At 42.3% G+C, this 18,741-nt stretch overlaps 1 protein-coding gene and 2 long non-coding RNA genes across 3 annotated transcripts; all 3 read right to left on the minus strand.

Annotated features, from left to right (window-relative positions):
• Positions 1–638: 638 nt before the first annotated feature.
• Positions 639–1,797, minus strand: LOC147180066 (uncharacterized). Its single transcript, XM_086067056.1, has 6 exons — positions 1,735–1,797; positions 1,409–1,627; positions 1,243–1,314; positions 1,031–1,148; positions 803–849; positions 639–685 (listed from the first exon to the last, which is right to left on the minus strand). Exons 2-4 carry the CDS (start codon positions 1,601–1,603, stop codon positions 1,035–1,037), a joined length of 381 nt encoding a protein of 126 aa, XP_085923182.1. The 5' UTR covers positions 1,604–1,627; positions 1,735–1,797; the 3' UTR covers positions 639–685; positions 803–849; positions 1,031–1,034.
• Positions 1,798–11,144: 9,347 nt separating this feature from the next.
• On the minus strand, positions 11,145–15,208 carry LOC147180067 (uncharacterized). The gene is made up of 5 exons (XR_015094154.1): positions 14,979–15,208; positions 14,338–14,591; positions 14,056–14,221; positions 12,715–12,856; positions 11,145–11,321 (listed from the first exon to the last, which is right to left on the minus strand). It is a non-coding gene; the product is annotated as an uncharacterized LOC147180067 (long non-coding RNA).
• A 69-nt stretch (positions 15,209–15,277) lies between these two features.
• On the minus strand, positions 15,278–17,885 carry LOC147180068 (uncharacterized). Its single transcript, XR_015094153.1, has 3 exons — positions 17,810–17,885; positions 16,105–16,280; positions 15,278–15,792 (listed from the first exon to the last, which is right to left on the minus strand). It is a non-coding gene; the product is annotated as an uncharacterized LOC147180068 (long non-coding RNA).
• Between the last annotated feature and the right edge of the window lie 856 nt (positions 17,886–18,741).

Here is an 18,741-nt window from a genome sequence, read left to right on the forward strand (position 1 = left end):
AGCCCACTTCAGATCTGGAATGTGAATCAAATAACCCAAAGTATCCTGATCTGTCACGGAATACTGCAAAACACTCTGGATTCACAATCAAGAAAGCAAGAGTGACATTTTGTGACAAGCACTCAAGCTGAGCTCCAAGAGACAATCCCAAGTCTCTTTGGGAATGACCGTCATCTATGACATAACCAACGCTGAGCTCATGCATCTGTACATTATAGACATTGGTGTCCGTCATGACTTGTTTTGGCATCTCCTCGACAGTCAAGTGATCATTCCCAAAGTTATGGTCCAAAATCAATTGCTGTTTAGCACCCATGTAAAGAGAGTCCCCGTGTTCAAGCACCCTGTCAAGGTCAAGCGAATTAAACTGCAACCCCTCAGCGTGGAAGGCCAAGAAAGTGAGAGCCATACAAGTACACTGGTGGTTGCGAGAAAAACTTGAGTACCTTTCATCCATCTGTGAATGTGTGGCCCTCACGGATAGCGTGCGTTGAGGAAGTCCCACAGCAGGATCCTGAAATGATTGAAACCATTTTAATTATCTTAAATTCTAACTAATATAATTTTAAACATTTCATATGTTAATGGTTAATGTTGTGAGTATAAAAAAAATTACCTCAGTCCCAGGACGACGGGGGGATGATGGTCTGGAAGGAACCTCCGCAGGGGCTGGCCTTTCCTCTGGCTGAAACGACAAGCAAACAATAATTTTTTAACACACAGCACTTGTGTGAAGGGTCACTAATTTCTGTTTGTGATTTTAAGTAAGACTTCTCAGGGCTGATAAGAATGCAATGCAAACCTGGTGCTCTCTCCGTGTGCTCTTATGGGCTGGCTGCTGTCTGTGCCCTGCGGTGGATAGAGATAGAGATAGAGATAGAGAGATATATATTATTAAATTTTTTTTTTTTTTTTGCTTTTACTGCGAAGCATTGTTACGACAAGAATGGACAATTAACTATACTTTTTTTTTGTCATGAAGATAGATATGTAAACATAACGGGCAAACAAAATAGGAAAACTGAAATACCTTCTTATCCTTTGGATCCTGGGCAGTCCTCAGGGCTGGAAAGATGAGCTGGAGACAGCTTGTCCATCGCCTCCAACATGGGTGGGCTGAACCAGAGAGGGTTCAATGGGATGTTGCACTGTAAAAAACACAACAAAATAGAAATAGAGAAATAGAATTTTAACATGTGCCATGGTAAAAGGCTGAATGAATCCATGATCACCATCACAAACCTGGAGAGTGCCCATCCACCCAGTGGGCCCACAGGTGACCTCAGAGTCCACAACCGAGCTGCTCTGAAATGACTAGTGACATTATTGCAACACACACATTCATAAAATTTAAGGTTTTCAAAAACATGTTAGGAGGTTTTCAAAAACATGTTAGGCTTGCGTTTACCTCCTTGGCCTTCCCGACGAGTGTCCAGTCAAAAGGGTTGGAAGGCTGAGGCGCAGTGACCTCACCCTTAACAACCACTTTTGGTCTGAACACTCGAGCTGGTGGCGAACGCTGAGGAGCAGCCGGTGCAGGTGGTGCAGTCCTCTCCATCCGCAGGTTGACGGCAGCCCACAGCAACCGCGCAAGCACCGACATCCCATCGCTGTCACTGAGGTGTACCTTCCAGACATGATCAGAAAAAATATTATACATCTACAAACATACTTTTGATAGGAGGAGCACTAATAAAATGTTTGTTTGTTTTTTGCAGCAACTAATGTACTTACACCGTCTCTACACCACAAGTGAAGATGTGACAGCGGGAAGTGGCCAGCAACAGATAGGTAGCGAATACCTACAGTAACAAAGAAAAAAAAACATTAGCCCAAGAGTCCCCCGCTGAGACACCAATGAAATCAGATCAGGAGGTGACTTAAAGAAAAGTAGAACACTTTGTGTGTGAAAACAATTTTCAACATGAAACGTACCCATAAGTACTGCCACCCGGTTGTACTCCTGGCGAAGAAGGTCCTGCTGGTCCAGCTCGACGTTCAGCACAACGACCTGCACAAAGTTTAAAACTGTAAAATATACATCTGGAGCAAGATGAACTTTCAATCGTATTCCATCCTTCAATATTCATTAACTGTTTAACTACGGGAAAAGGCTGAAATGTATTTTAAACAGAACATATTTGACATATGCAAGTACATACTTGAAATGTAAATGTATGATCTATATGAAGGAAATGTGTGAACTTACGTTGGGCCAGCGGCTGCAGACGGTGTGCAAGAGCTGGCCAAAGTCAGCCGCTGCCTCAGCGATGGGGCGGCCCAAGTTGTTGCTGGGAGCCAAAATGCAGACCACCTCGGGTGACCGAGGCAGAACAGCATTCAGCACGCAACTCGGAGGCCCTGGCACCCGGGGTGGACATCACGGCAAACGAGAAACGTCCCTCCGGCATCTTCACAACCCCATCGGCAATGGCTCGCAGGTGGGAGTCACCAACAACCAGGACAAACTGTTACAAAAGAAAAAAAAAAGTAGTAATTGAAAAAAGGAAAGAAGTAATTAAAAAAAAAATAGACACAAATGAAGGTTGTTAATTTGTTATAAAGGCAGAGTTGATTATAAAACATACCGTGTTGTCCTGGTTCAGTACTGGAATGACCAGTTTGTGCCTCCGCCCAGTCACAGCTGAAACTGGCCATTCCCGAACTCTGTGGCGCCAGCCAGTGCCTCTGCCTAAAATGATGCACACACAGAATACCATGTCAAGTCTCAACTTCAATTGCTGACAATGCACAGTACAAGTACATGTTCCACTTTGAGTGTATATGAACCAGCAAAATATTGGAATTGTTTAAAATAATCGATTGTAAAACTGCTGCAAAAGCAATTAAAATTATGACTGACCTGGTACCAGAGCCTTGGCACCAACAGGGGACATCTAAAACATAAAGCATAGACATTACACAATTGTAGGCATGTGCAGTCTGTCAAGGAGGGGAAGCTTGAGGACCCAAATGCGGGAAGACAGGGCGAGGAGGCAGAGGCTCAATCAAAAAGGGGATTTTAATTTCTATAAAACAAAAGGCGAGATCTAAATTGCACGGAAAAACATAACATGGAGAAAACAAGGCAAAACGGGCAGCATGACATGGGGGGGAAAATTCAAGGCAAAAACGGGCAGCATCACAGGTGGAAATACAACAATGACCCGACACAGACAGAGGGGAGACAGCAGACTAAATACACAGACTAAAGACACAACAAGACACACCTGGGGCAAGACACAAGTGGCTGAGGGCACTGATTGGATCACACGAGGAAGGGCAGGATCACACTTAAACAAGACCAAGGGAGACACACAAGGAAAACAGAACCCAAAACATGACAGAACCCCTCCCTCAAGGGACGGCTCCCAGACGTCCCTAACACATAAAGGTCCAAAAACAGGGCGGGCGGAGGGGGGCCCGGAGGCGGGAACCTGGCACACCCATCAAGGCCAGTCCGGAGGGCGCCCCGGACACCACACTGGAGCAAAGAGCGACCACAACGTGCGCCGCCAGACAGGGAGAAGACGGCAGTGGGACGTGCACCTCCTTGGCACGGGGTCTTAGGGCTGCCGCGGCACGGGGTCTTGGGGCTGCCGCGGAGGCGGCAGACGCGGTTCGGGGTCTTGGGGCTGCCGCGGAGGCGGCAGACGCGGTTCGGGGACTGGGAGCGGAGGCGGCAGACGCGGTTCGGGGACTGGGAGCGGAGGCGGCAGACGCGGTTCGGGGACTGGGAACTGCGGCGGCAGACGCGGTTCGGGGACTGGGAGCGGAGGCGGCAGACGCGGTTCGGGGACTGGGAGCGGAGGCGGCAGACGCGGTTCGGGGACTGGGAACTGCGGCGGCAGACGCGGTTCGGGGACTGGGAACTGCGGCGGCAGACGCGGTTCGGGGACTGGGAACTGCGGCGGCAGACGCGGTTCGGGGACTGGGAACTGCGGCGGCAGACGCGGTTCGGGGACTGGGAACTGCGGCGGCAGACGCGGTTCGGGGACTGGGAACTGCGGCGGCAGACGCGGTTCGGGGACTGGGAACTGCGGCGGCAGACGCGGTTCGGGGACTGGGAACTGCGGCGGCAGACGCGGTTCGGGGACTTGGAACTGCGGCGGCAGACGCGGTTCGGGGACTTGGAACTGCGGCGGCAGACGCGGTTCGGGGACTTGGAACTGCGGCGGCAGACGTGGTTCGGAGAGTTGAAGGTGCGACAGACGTGGTTCGGGGAGTTGGGGCTGGTGACTCCGAGCGCCACCAGCTGAAGCCCAACGACGCACGACTCCCTCAATCAAGGACGACAGCAGGTCCAATTGGGCGGCCATGGCGTGCTGGAGCTCCTCATGGCGTGACAGGCGCGCCTCCTGATTCCACATCTTGGCTTTCAGCGCTCCCGCTGGGTCCTTCTCGGGTCGGGTCATTCTGTCAAGGAGGGGAAGCTTGAGGACCCAAATGCGGGAAGACAGGGCGAGGAGGCAGAGGCTCAATCAAAAAGGGGATTTTAATTTCTACAAAACAAAAGGTGAGATCTAAATTGCACGGAAAAACATAATATGGAGAAAACAAGGCAAAACGGGCAGCATGACATGGAGGGAAAATTCAAGGCAAAAACGGGCAGCATCACAGGGGGAAATACAACAATGACCCGACACAGACAGAGGGGAGACAGCAGACTAAATACACAGACTAACGACACAACAAGACACACCTGGGGCAAGACACAAGTGGCTGAGGGCACTGATTGGATCACACGAGGAAGGGCAGGATCACACTTAAACAAGACCAAGGGAGACACGCAAGGAAAACAGAACCCAAAACATGACACAGTCACCATAATATAGAGTAAAAAGCAAACATAGGTTGTAATGGTTAAATTAGTTTCAATTAAAATTGACCAGGTATTTTGTACATACAAGTGATGTTAATTCAGGCCAGGTTTATTAATGAAATTCTTAATCACAAAAGAGATTCAAGGACTTAACTGATACTTTTGTTTGTGTCTGAAATACAGTCACAATTGCTCAATTTTGCTAGAATTTTCTGATCAAATACATGAGCAGAAAGGCAGCAGATTGTACCAGATTAGATTATAGTATAAAGGAAGTATATAGAAATATGTTTTTGACAAAACAATGACATACACTGTTTAGATAGACATGAAGTCTAAAACAAAACATTAGTTGTTAAATATAACCGTCTTAGTTATTATTATTTACATCTGGTCTATGTAACTTAAAAGAAACCATGTGAAATATCTGTGTCCGGGCTCAGCATCTCACAAATTTGTGATCAATGTTAGTGAGTTTATTTTTGACATCAGTAAAAATTTTGAAATCTTGTAGAAAACAGACTTCATCACAATTAAATTCAGAATTAGTTTGACATGAATAAAGCAATGCACAAATATCGCTCAGTCATACACTCTATATTTGTCAAACTATGCCCTGGTGAAGACAATCTTGTGTTGAAACATGTTGGTAGTCCATTTTTAATAAAGGATTTTTTTACATTACTATTGAGTGTCTTGAATACACAGACTGCTTTTTACATAAGCATTTTAGCATTTTTTTCTGCTTGACTATATTTGTAGCCGGAAATAATGTGTATTGCACATTAACAAAGTTAATTGCATTTTGCCTGCTGTGGAACATACCTGGTGGGCAGCCACAGTAGAGGTATGCGGTGGGGAGCGGGCGTCCACAGTGGCGAGCCGACTGGCTGGAGCTGAAGTTCGGACTCTGGCCTTCTAAATCACATTGCAAATGTTTAGGATATTAAAAAAAAGTGTAATAGTAATAAAAAAATGATAAACTCTTGCTAAAATATGGCGTGAAACTCGTACCTTGTTCACTGGAGACTGCATCGTGGTCCCATCACTGGTGGCAGAGGGTGGGGACCGAGGCTGAAAACAAAATATACAGCACATTGAGGACCTAGCAGTGTGACTCAAAATAACTCAACACAGAATACACCACCGCCAAGTGCAGAATTGAATAGAGGCAAAGTACCTGCTGGGGTGCGATGTTTCGGCTCAGTTCCGGAGCAGCAAGGTCCAGCTTCTTCCATCGGCGCTTGGCTGCCTCGGAACGCTTCCCCTTCCGCGGCATGCTGCTACAGCAACCTTTACTGTAAGCAAAAAGAAAAGAAAAAAAACTTCCCAAGACAAAGTCAAAAGTAAACTGGCAGTAAAAAAAGGAAATCAATTTAAACACAACAAAATAGTAAAGTAATGATATTAGAGTGTTTGTAATGTGCTGTTGAGTGCAAGTTCAGCTGTATTTGCGTTCTAGACTCTGTGATGTAGATCTTATATATGTATTATGTTGTTTGAGGGCAAGATGGAAGCAGGTAGATGAGGTGGAAGTCCAAGGCGGTGCTGAAGGTTTGAAATCCAAGTATCACGGTCAGCAGCTTTCCAATTCGCACAGTGCTCAGCGGATCGCTAAAAGATTCAAGATAAAATTTGTAGTTAATCTCAGATGTGTATGAAACATTAAAAATGTACATTGAGTCTAATGAGGCAGTGGTGTCATTGTAATAAAAATAAGAAACCGTCATCAATTGAAGTATAGTAACATCACACATTGTATAGTTCATTGATTATAAATAATGGATGGGGTGAGCAGAGCCTTCAATAAATCCTCAACAATAGAAAAAAATGGATCCACTATAGACTTCCTTGTTTACTTATTAACAAAGAAAACGGTATTGTAATAACATTGTTACTTTTTTTTTCTTTTAGATTAATTTCCATGAGGTGAAACGGTTTGGCAAAATGGATGGATATTCTGGATGGCCATGAAAAAAACGATTGCTACAGAAACCAACGGTAATCTTTCAAGGGGGAAAATAAAGGCAGCTTTGACAATTTACAAATGTGTGCTGTAGTCAATCAATGAAGGTCATTTAACAGTGTAAAATACTTCCAAAATCCCTCATCGGCGCCGCTCCGCGACACGGTCGAGCAGGACACGCCACTCAACAACCGACGCCCCCCTCCCCCACCCCCACCACGACGATGACAGACGAGACAAAAGCCTTACTGTATATTGTAGCAACGAGGGCTATACACAATTGAGATTTAGAGCCTACTCAAACTTTTCTTTGTTTTTGTTTTCTTTTACTGCACATTAAAACCTTAAAGTGAGATCTGCTAGCTCTAGCTAGCGCTAGCAGGTGTAGTTAGCATGTAGGCTACCATGTCTAGCACTTAACTTTACCTATCTTGTTAATACAGCAGCCGGATAACACAACGTTCAAATATGGAGGTAAATATGGTGCAAAACTAACTTGTGCAAAAAATTTGTACCTGTAGAAAAAAGTCTAAATTTGTGATTTGTATCTGTAAAAAAAATGTGTGCCTGTAAAAAAAAAAATTGTGTCTGTAAAAGAAATTTGTACCTGTAAAAAAAAAAAAATGTGTATGTGTAAAACAAATTTGTATCTGTAAAAACAAATTTGTACCTGTAAAAGTCATGATTTGTATCTGTACAAATTTTTTTTGTACCTGTACAAAAACTATAAATTTGTATCTGTAAAAGTTGTGATTTGTACCTGTAGAAATGACAACTTGTAGTCAAAGAAGTCGCCACTAGGAGTCACAAGTGGGCTTTCTGCTGCTGTTCAGTGACGTGAGTTTTGCCCCATTTGTCGCGCTACAAATGGAGCAAAACTAATTTGTACTTGTAGAGCGCCGTGATTTGTACTCGTAAAGAAGGGGGCGGGCTCTGGTGTAATGAAGGGTTGTCTTGACCAATCAAGTGAGAAGGATTTGAGCGGATTGGAGCGCAACCTCATTGGTTTAGCGAACGACGGTGGCGGGACTCGCGGAAGGATACAAGCAGGACACATCGTCGCCAACCAACATACATATTAAGAATACTTCAGTCTCTTTTGGTTTTTGCTATGACAAGGTAAGTATTATGTTACTTCATCATTCTTTCAAATATTGACGATGGTCATCCAACCTGTTTTTATGATTAGCATCACATATTTAGCTTTCTAGCTAGCTGGCATTTGATTTCATGCTAAAGCAGTCTAGTCATTATCGTCATTTCTGGCGCCACGGACTTAATTGCATCTCATGCTTTGGAATATTGTGGCTATATGACAACAATGAACAACTAAACTACTTCATTATATGCCAAGAATGGTGCAGTGTGCTGCTCCCCTGTGTTGGTTAAAATTGTTATTTCTTGTATTAGTTAGCTGGCTAACAAACGAATTCATGTAGCTCACATATGCGCCATTGACAGGTACTGGAGGGAAGATGCACCCAATCGATGTTATGTATGTACACATTTGACTCCATAGTGTTCTTTATCTTGTTTTGCCTTCTAGAAAAATGACCGATCAGAGCAACAGCTCTTCGCTGCAGCAGCAGGTGAGCGGAATATCGCTACTGCCTTGACATTAATGGTGTGTTTTTTGTTATTATTTCTTCCTGTTTGCATAATAATGTAATCAATAATAATGCACATTACACACGACCTATACAGAGTGTCCCAAAAGTCTCTTTACAATTATAACAATTTTGAGATATTTTAAGTACCTTCATTTGTGTGAGTTTTTTTTTAAACTTAATTTAATAGACCTCTATATGGGCATCATCATTTACACCAAGCACATGAAAACGGTACTCGATTTGTTGCCATGTTTGCTGCAGGTTTACCATCCATCAACACAGTATCTGAAACAAATAAATTCAATATGAATGAATACTTTAATTAACAAACACTGGTTAAAATAAAACAAATCTGTTTAAGACATCTCAACAACTGCCTTTGTAATATATTGTTTTAAAAATTGTAAACATGTTATGGACACCCTATATTTCTCTCTAGGAACTGCTGCTGAATCTTTTACTGGCCCGACTCCATAACAGACTATCGGCTGCCCTTGAGCGTGCCCCTCTGGACCTGGACTATCTACAATTTATAATTTCACAGGACATGGTTTTACTGAGTGCACTAGCTAACCAAATTCAGATCCCTCAGCAAGTGTATGAAGCCCTTACTGATGTGCATGGTCTACTCTCTGCCCAAGATGAAATGGAGCTTCATGTAAGTGAAGTGGTAAACACTAACACTTGTAAAACCTAAAAACTTGAAGCTATTTACGACACAAGTCCAAGCTACAGTTTTTCATTTTTGCAATATCGCATGATTTTAAATTTTCATTTGATTTGTAGCTTTATAGGATATCCCCTTGAGATGCAACATCTAATTTTCAAAGGTGACATTCCAACACATACAAATAGTAATAATGTACAAAATAAAGGTAAAGAATTCTGCTATGTTCTTTTTTTTAATCACCCTTACTTTCTCATTACTTGAAATTAATGGAATGTTTGTTTCATTTATGAAACTGCATTTATCATTTTAAACTACTTTTTTTGTTGATAATAGAAAAAAAACATTTGCCATTGAAATGCTTAAATTTAAAAGGATTTAGAACAATTCAAACATGCTCTCAAAAATGATTAAATAATTAATTGGATAGCCAAGTAGTTGATTAATTGTTGCACCCAGTTGCTTGTTTGTCCAAATATGATTCACTTTTTTACATGGTTTAAAATGTCTTCTTTAATTAAAAAAAAAAGGGGGGGGGGGCACAATTACATTGACATTACAGAATTGAACGTCTTTGGCGAGATGTCTACACAGCAGTTACTTGCCTCTACTATGCTGCGTTGCACCAAATGGAGGAAGATGATCTCCTGGACCTGTCCAGCAGTGTTCACCTTTTCTGCTGCCATTATGTCTTCATTCCTCGCTTACAAGCCCAGCTTGATGTTTTTAAAGATGGCTGGGACAGTCGAGGGAAATCGTACCCCGAACCAAATGTGGCACATGGGACTGCACTATAATTTACAAGAGTCTAATGATGTTGTAAGTACTTTTAAAAATTAGTTTTTTGTCTAATAGGTTTTCTGGTGAGCTAACAAATACACACACGCACGCACGCACGCACGCACGCACGCACGCACGCACATACACATACTCACCCACACACACAAAAAAAAAAAAATGTATATATGTATGTATGTATATATGTATATATATATATATATATATATATATATATATATGTGTGTGTATGTGTATATGTATATATATATGTATATATATATATTTAAAAAAAAAAAAAAAAAAAAGTAAGTACTTTTAAAAAATTGGTAAGCAAAACTTACTTTAAACAGTAGACAATGAATTGTTTTTCATATCAACTACAGGATTTGAACATCCCCCTGATAAACTGGGAGAGTAGTGGCCTTGTGTCCAGCAACACCGACTCTTGTGTCTATGTGCCTGAAACTGACTGCCCTTTGACACCTCAAGAACTGGCTGGACTCCATGCTGCTGTGGATCCAGCAGGACCTTCTACACGCATGGGAGTAGACCATTATTTGGCTGCAGTGAACTACATGCACAGTATAAACTATGTGTAGGGTCTAGCCAAGCGCTTCTGGGCTGTTATTTGTTTAAAACTGCCTGCACTAAATTACATTTTATAATTTAGTGCTATATATTGTCTTTTCGTACAAATTGACAATGAACTGTAATAAGAACCTATCTAGCAAAACATCAGAACTACATTATTTAAAGTAATGAAATAAAGATTTTGATCTATACCAAACCAAAACCAGTATCAGTTGTGGCGATGCAGTTCTTTAAATGGTCACTGAATTCTGTGTAATGGCTGTAGTGGCCAGGTAACTTTAAGTTTTGGAAGCATGTAGAAGACGTGGGATGTTCCGCTCTCACCACCTCCACTTCCATATCTGGCATGGGTATCTCCCATCCCACCCAGAACTTCAGGAGTCTTTTAAGATTCTCTTGAGACCCTAAAAAAAAGGAGAAAAAAAGTGGAATTAAGCTGTGCATGCTATTAAGTAACAATAATCAATTAGATTACTGTTTTTATAATTTAATTTATGTATTTTTTTGAGAAAAAAACAGGTTCTGCAACATCTGGGAAAAAAAGTGATCCCTGCTAGAGGATGATCATTTAAGAAAATCAAATCACAGATGTATCTATAAATTAAAATTCTGCCTTGTAGCAATATGTGTATGCTTATGCTTAATACTCATAATACAACTTGTGTTCATAAACAAGAAAAAATGGTTAAAAAAACCTTGATTTTCAACCACATTTGAAAATCTGCATTTATGCATTACAAAATGTGCACAAATATCAACATGTAATTTACCTGTCCTCACAAACTGACGCAAGTACCCCATTATTCTACATCTACAGTCAACGGAGTAACCATCTTCATCGTCCAACCCAGATTCCTCAGGCCATTTGATTAGGTCCAAAACAACCTAGGACAGCAAATGAGACAATCATTATGGCACCATAGTTGGCATTGAACCAATTCATTCTATTTTACAATTTTCTCTCTAATTTATACATATGGTCAATCCACACATGGGGTGTTAATTGTGTGAAGGCTGATGTTGTGGTCTCAACAGCCTAACAATGAAATGTGTATCCTGCTGAGGAGAACATGTGATTGTTGATTTCTCGTCAGACTTTGTTCAAGGTTGGAATTGTTCACTGAAAATGATTCCAAATCAAAATTTCCTTGGAACAAGGAAAAAACATTAAAAATGTTTGCATAACTGAACATATGATGACGAATATTCAATAATATAACCCTAACCCTAAGCAAACACTCTCCCTCTCATTTGGATATGGGCTTAAAGGTTGTATCTAACTGTGCGTCAAAGGTTTGCATGCAAGGGACTGTGCATGTAGCGAGTTTTTCTTTGTTGTCAGTTTTTAATTATTATTTATTCTAAGGTTGCAAAGATGTTCTCAAGACACTTGCAAAGTATATTTACGGCACCAAACATTCTATGTAAATCGCAAAGGAATAATGAACATGTTGAAATTTCTTTGCGAGTGTCTGCCACACAGCGGCCGAAATGAGTTTCTTCCGTTGGGTGTCCGGGCTTTCCCTTAAGAGATTTGGTGAGAAGCTCAGTCATCCGGGAGGGACTCAGGGTCGAGCCGCTGTTCCTCCGCGTGGAAAGGAGCCAGTTAAGGGGGCTCGGGTATCTGGTTCGGAAGCCTCCTGGACGCCTTCCTGGAGAGGTGTTCCGGGCATGTCCCACCGGCGGCAGACCCTGGGGACGACCCAGGACATGCTGGAGAGACTATGTCTCTGGGCTGGCCTGGGAACGCCTTGGGATCCAGCCGGAGGAACTGGTTCAAGTGGCTGAGGAGGTCTGGGCTTCCCTCCTAAAGCTGCTGCCCCCGTGAATCCGACTCCGGATTAGCGGTAATAAATGGATGGATGGGTGGTGGGTCTGGCAAACATCTTTGCAACCTTGAACTAACCCTAATGAAAAAATAAATATTTTTTTGTTTTGCCAGACTGTCACATCAAATCAAAATTGATATAGCTCCTTTCATACATTACATTGCAACTCAAAAGCGTTGAGTGAGTAAAACATCCATAGTACAGCACAAAGAAAACCCTAACCTTCCCCCCAACATGCCCATGAGCAGGCTCACTCAAACTCGCACAACCTTTAAAAAAAACAAAAAAAAAAGGTATTTATTTAACCCAAGTGTAATTAAGTTATCTGGTCAATCTTGACCTAATGAATTCCGTTTGCATTCCCATAAATTCCAGTTAATTCCCATGCAAAAATTTTTATTTTGAAAATTACAGACATTTTAGAATCCTAGACATGCTTCATTGAATACCTCCACACTGCACTCAGACTTTGTTTCTGTTGGAAAAACTGATGCCACTGCATCGGGTCGAGACTCCAATAACAGCATAATGAGGGTTTCTTTTAGTCCTTGCTTCAGCTGTTTGAGTTGGCGGGAGTTTCGGCCGAGCACCCTAAAGTATCACAGGGGTGAGTGAGGTATGGATGAAGGGACTCCAAGTAAATATATACATGCAGTAAATTCAATTCAATTATTAATCTGTGCACATTCAAACACTGGTCTGTATATATTGCTGTACAGCCGATCGCCCATACACACCGTGCAAGCCATTGAAGCCACAGGGCGACCATCTTACCTCTCCCATCCTGAGAGAAGACTACTATATATACTATAGGTATACATACAGATTAGACATATACAGCTCCTAGGCTCTTAGTGTCGGGCCGGGAGGCAGGTGTGGCAAGGTGGTCACAATTTTTTTAACAAGTGGACACTGGACAGTATGTGCTGCTTTGACGACCCCTTTTTTCTTTTATCGCTCAGTTCTTTAGACCCCAATATTAGATTTGGCAGAGGCATCTTTTGTTGAGTTAGTTATAATTCATTTATTAAAAAATGTACAATTTTCCTCCTACAACCCTCATTAAGCATATAATGTATACATGTATTTAAGGCAAGTTGTAAAATGTCTGAAGTCCTCTTGTTTATGTTTAATAAATTTATAAACATCGTAAATCAAATGTTCTCCAATTTCAATACGGTAAATATATTCGAGGATCGTGTGTGACATAATGTTCATTGTGACATATTGTGATGGCTGCGAGATATCAGGAGGGTATAATTTGATGCTCAAAGCCTGGTTTCCAGTTGATGCTGACAGGGTTTGTGAGGCTCACTTTATTACCGGTAATTACTTGAGCCTATAGATTTGTTATTTGGAGAGGATTTAAAAAACGAAGAAATCGAGTTTGTGCAGTAGCTATAAAAAAACACTAAGTCATATTTCTTTTTCAGTCTTATTCAGGTGTTCCAAAGCATGATCAACAGCCACCCTGACTTGTTCGTCGCCTTGAAATGGGCGATATTGTTTGACGTCTCATCTATACAGCGCGACTGAGCCCGCTATCATTTTCTGTCACACAACCAACCGCGCATGCGCAAACATTTTTCATCAAAGATCCTCCTATAGGATTGTATGCCGAGAAACATTTCTTGAGAGTAGTAATATGGAATTGGCCTATCGGCTATCCAGTTACATATACAGAGGTAATGTGTAAAATGTACATTTATCAAAGCATGATATACTGTTAGATAGGAGACACTTAAGTAGGACAACTTTTGATGGATATAACGCTAGTCAGCCACACTTACTGCATGCTGAAGTAGATTGTGAAGGAGCCAGGTGCTGTTACTAGCCGTTAATATAGGCATGTCCCATGCCAATGCCAGGTCATTAACAGCCGTTGTCTGACACTCATTGGAGTCCTCTTTTTTCACTTGTTTCTTCCTTTCCAGCAGATTCTTGATTCTCAAACAGCTTTAAAAAGAAAATACCGCACATTTATTTCCAATAAATGACATTAAAAAGTAAAAGTATAGTCCATATTTTTTCATTGAATGATGATGTATAACCTTGCACTTTACCGTACTTACCGGGCGTATGGTCTCCCCGATGTCCATGTCTGCCACATCTTCTAACATGATTGTCGCTGTCTGTGGTGATTTACCAAGCAACACATGAATTACTGCTGGGCTAATACCTAACAGACAAGGGCCCCCATGAAGGAAAGAATGCCCAATCATTCTTCCTGCCATGACAAACAGGTCATTCTGTGCAAATACTTGGGAAGTGGCAGGAATTAAATGATCTGGTTGGCCTTCAAACAGCACAGTGCCGCATGCGGTTCCTATAAAAACAATAATAATTTTTTAATGGGGTTTGCCATTTTATGTTCAATACGGTAATAATAACCACATGATTGCAATTTCCTGCCTATGATTGTGTATTAATCTTTAGATTGACAGATTTGTCATGTGTTATGGCTATGCTGTCTGTTGTTAGTTATTCATAGTATAGCTGAATGATAACTTGTATTTGCTGAATGATTAATTTACAATAATTTGCAATATAATCACTGACCATAACTGAAGCTGTCTGCCAAGATGGTGCACGTAATTCCTTCATAAAATCATGAGTCAATTATCTAACATTTATGTTCTATTTTGCCTTGCAACTTAAACAAACAAACTTTAGTGGAGTTGGGCCAGTGTCTTTAGGATTCTTTAAGACCTACCGCAATCAAGTTTGAAACCATGTTGTAACTTGTGCATTATCATACTGAAGAAGTGTCTGTTAACCCCTTCTCCAATGGCCACATCTCCTAAAAACACAAGCAATCACATCCATCTTTCAGGTCATGGGTTTTCTGGCCTTCAAATTTGTATTTTTCATGTTTTCATATGTTCATGTGGGATTGCTGTTGTTACAGCATTGTACTCCCACAATAAAAATATTCATGCAACATGCAACATGGAGCACTTTCGTGTCATTACATATTTTGAATGACTGCCGTAGCCACAGTACAGTGATGCGAAGATAACTGTCCTTCTGGCAGCACTTGTACGACGCCTTCAGCCACATCTCCATGCAAATGCATCAGTTTCCAGGGAGATAGGCTACTCAAGCTAGCTGTCTTAGCGGTTGTTCATAGAAAGCTTTAAGTGTGAACTTAAAAAAGAAAAGAAAAAAAAATAAGTTTAACAAGTACATTACTACATTATTGTAATTTTGGTGCTCATGCGCACTAACATGCTACTTATCTGCACCCCTGCAAATATATAAAAAGCAAAACATGTTACGAATACAATACTCAAAAACAACATGTTTGAATTGAGGTTTGTTTACAGCACCTTTTAGTTTAGCTTGAAATGGTTTGGCCCAATCTATATTGGGAGTCTTGTAAAAAGTGAGGATTCTGGCTTCCTGGTCCATTACGTCTTCTCCAATGTCTATTATTATTTTTAGGTATGGCTTATCTTCATTGGTTTGCAGACACTGCCTTCTGTACTGGTCAGCTGCTAATTCCGGATCCACTACGTTTTGCCATGCTGTAGTAACACACAAAAAATAGAAGAAAACAACTGTTTATTATAATTGAAGTTGTAATTTAAAAAGTAATGAATTGCACAACATTCACTACTCTACAAATTGTGCCTATAACCAATTTGTAGAATAAACAAAGACATATGCAAGTCTATGACAAACTCAATAATTGTAATTCGATTTTTGGTGAGATGGAAAAAAAATTACAGCACTGTAATGAATATTGGCATTTTAACATCTTTCAATGTGATTGTTTTTCTTAACTTTCACCAAACATGTCATTATTTATTCATAATTTTTTTTAGACAAATACTAACGCATCTCATCCATTTCATCAGGTCTGGACTGTAAAAGGGTATTGTCTGTTGAGAGGGTCGCTGTTGATGTCGTTATATCAGGTGATGAGCAGATAACTGATGCACCAGTGCTGCTTTGAGTCATGTGGTCACTCGGCATATATGATTGTGCAGAAGTGGAGCTACCACATGGAAATCTTGAAAAAGATTGAATGAACACACGTTTTAGCACACATATTAAGAAAAAAAAAAACATTTTATACAGTTTGATTATCACACTTGCATCATCCAAAAAAGAAAACTCATACACAGTGGTCATGTGTCAAATTATGTACAATTTTATATCTTGAAAATGTACCTGACGATTTACATGAAGAAATTTACGCTTTACTTTTTTTTTTTTTTTTTTTTCTTAAAGAGCTCAGTATTGTTCATTCGGAAATGTCATCATCATTGCTCTTTATTTATTTTTATTTATTTTTATTTTTTTATTTTTTTTGTGTGTGTGTGTGGGTGAGTATGTGTATGTGCGTGCGTGCGTGTGTGCGTGTATTTGTTAGCTCACCAAAAAAACCTATTAGAAAAAATCTCATACCGTTCACCTAAACCGAACACCGCCGTCAGGAGACCCGAGGGGACCAAAGAAAACCAAGGAAGGTGAAGTCCAGCACCGACCAGGCACCACCCACCAGAACTCCTCCCCAACCCAAGAAACATCCAGACCCCAACAAATCCAAAAAACATAAAATCAGGGAGGCCTCAAGAGACCGAAGGAGAGACCGAGAAAAGGAAGGAAGGACAGACGAAGCCGAGTGAGATCCACAGACACCAGCCTCCACCGATTCAATGACCTGAGGAGGAAACAGATTGTGTCTGAGTTTCGGTAGATGCTGGTGTGGTGGATCTGGCATGCTTGAAAATCTCCACCAAAGAGGGGAGCCGTCGACCCCTGCCGGAACAGAGCAAGCGCAACACCTCAGGGCCCCCCAGGCCGCGGCAGCGCCAAAGGACGACCCCCGGGCCCCGCCAGGGCCACCGGTCGAAGAGCAATCCCAGGTGCAGGAGCGCCCCCCGCCCCAACACGGCCCGCGCCCCCGACCCAACGCAGCAGAACGGGGCACTGCAGGCCCGCCAGGCACCCCACCGGCCCCCAACCCCCGCACCCCCCACGACCCCCCGCCCCCCATCCACCCCGCCACCCACCCCAACCCAGCCCCAGCCGCCCCCAGGTCCCCAATCCCCCAGACACCCCACCACCCCCACACCCCGCAACCCCCACCACCGCCCCCCCCCCAACAAAGCCCTCCCCCGACCCCACCCCGACCAACCGGCAGCCCCCCAACCCCCGACCCCCAGCCCCCGGGGACCACCGGCGCCGAAGAGGGGCCGGACAGCGGAGCGGAGAGGGCAGCCGCGCCCACCCCACCCCCCGCCGTGTGGAGGGACGGAACACCGGGGGCAGAAGGAGGAGATGGGGGCACCGGAGGGCGGCCGACACCCCCGAACCCCAGGCCCAGCGGGGGAAGGCCCCGGTCATCACCCCAGCGTTCTTTGTGAAAGTTAACCCCTGTTACTGAGTCCGCCAGCTCGCCGACTGGCGAACTCTACCCCTAAGGGGAAATTCACGCTTTACATTTCAAGCACCATTATAAGTAATAAATTAATTGTAGTATTTTGTGCATATTCTCATGCAGTTTTGATATCTCTAAATTTACGTCTGTCATACCTGTCACCACATGAACTTGCATGGTGTGCAACAATTTCCGCAGGAAATATATTTCCACAAATTGGACAGGAGTCCTAAAAGTACCAAGCATATAGAGACATGGTTTCATAAAGTAGAAGTAACATAACTGTTGAATACAATATAGAACAAAGTATAGCAGATCATGACATTTGAATAAACACACTACTGTTACACAAATACACGGATTGCTTACCTCACTAATTACTTCTAAATCATGTTCTGCTGTCGGGACCGTTTCGTCTTCACAATCATCCTTCGTCTATGGAAAATATGGAATCAAATGAATAGAATTTTCATAAGACAAACTTGACAGTTCCACCGAAAAAGCCAAATGTTCATAGACAGGTGACTGTGACAGGAGTTTAAAAAAGAAGTAATTTGACAAAAAAATTGCTATGCTTAAAATGACTTTTATCTGTTAACCCTGTGATTTTTAACAAGTGTGCGGTGAGAAATCGTCAGGTTTTCTACTGGAAAATAATCAAATGTCAATTACTAGTTAATAAAAAAAAAAGTATATTTTTTAATTTATTTATAGCAACCAGCGCGTATAGTAGCAGATATGGGCTACATGCCACGGACTTCCAACTTCTGTAACGCTGTTTACGGTTACTGTTGCGACATATAGGTTGCGCCCCAATAATTGCACTTCCACCCTTGTGCCCCTCAATTGAACGTTGCCGTTGATAGGTGTGAGTGTGTAGGCCAGAGTGTCTCAGTTCTCCAAAGCGCTTCGGAGAACTGAAACACCCTACACACGAAAACAGCATAGCATATTGACTTACTCAATGCTGACTGAAAAAGAAGTGGGTATACTCAGTATACCCGCGTATACCCTGGACTTCACCACTGGGTGTTATCAAGGGCTTAAAGTTTTTAAAAAAATCCTGAGCCTGAACTTTTCCAGGGAG

The sequence above is a fragment of the Leptonotus elevatus genome, chromosome 2 (genome assembly GCF_054856555.1).
Source record: "Leptonotus elevatus isolate MCC_2025b chromosome 2, RoL_Lele_1.0, whole genome shotgun sequence".
NCBI lineage: Eukaryota > Metazoa > Chordata > Actinopteri > Syngnathiformes > Syngnathidae > Leptonotus > Leptonotus elevatus.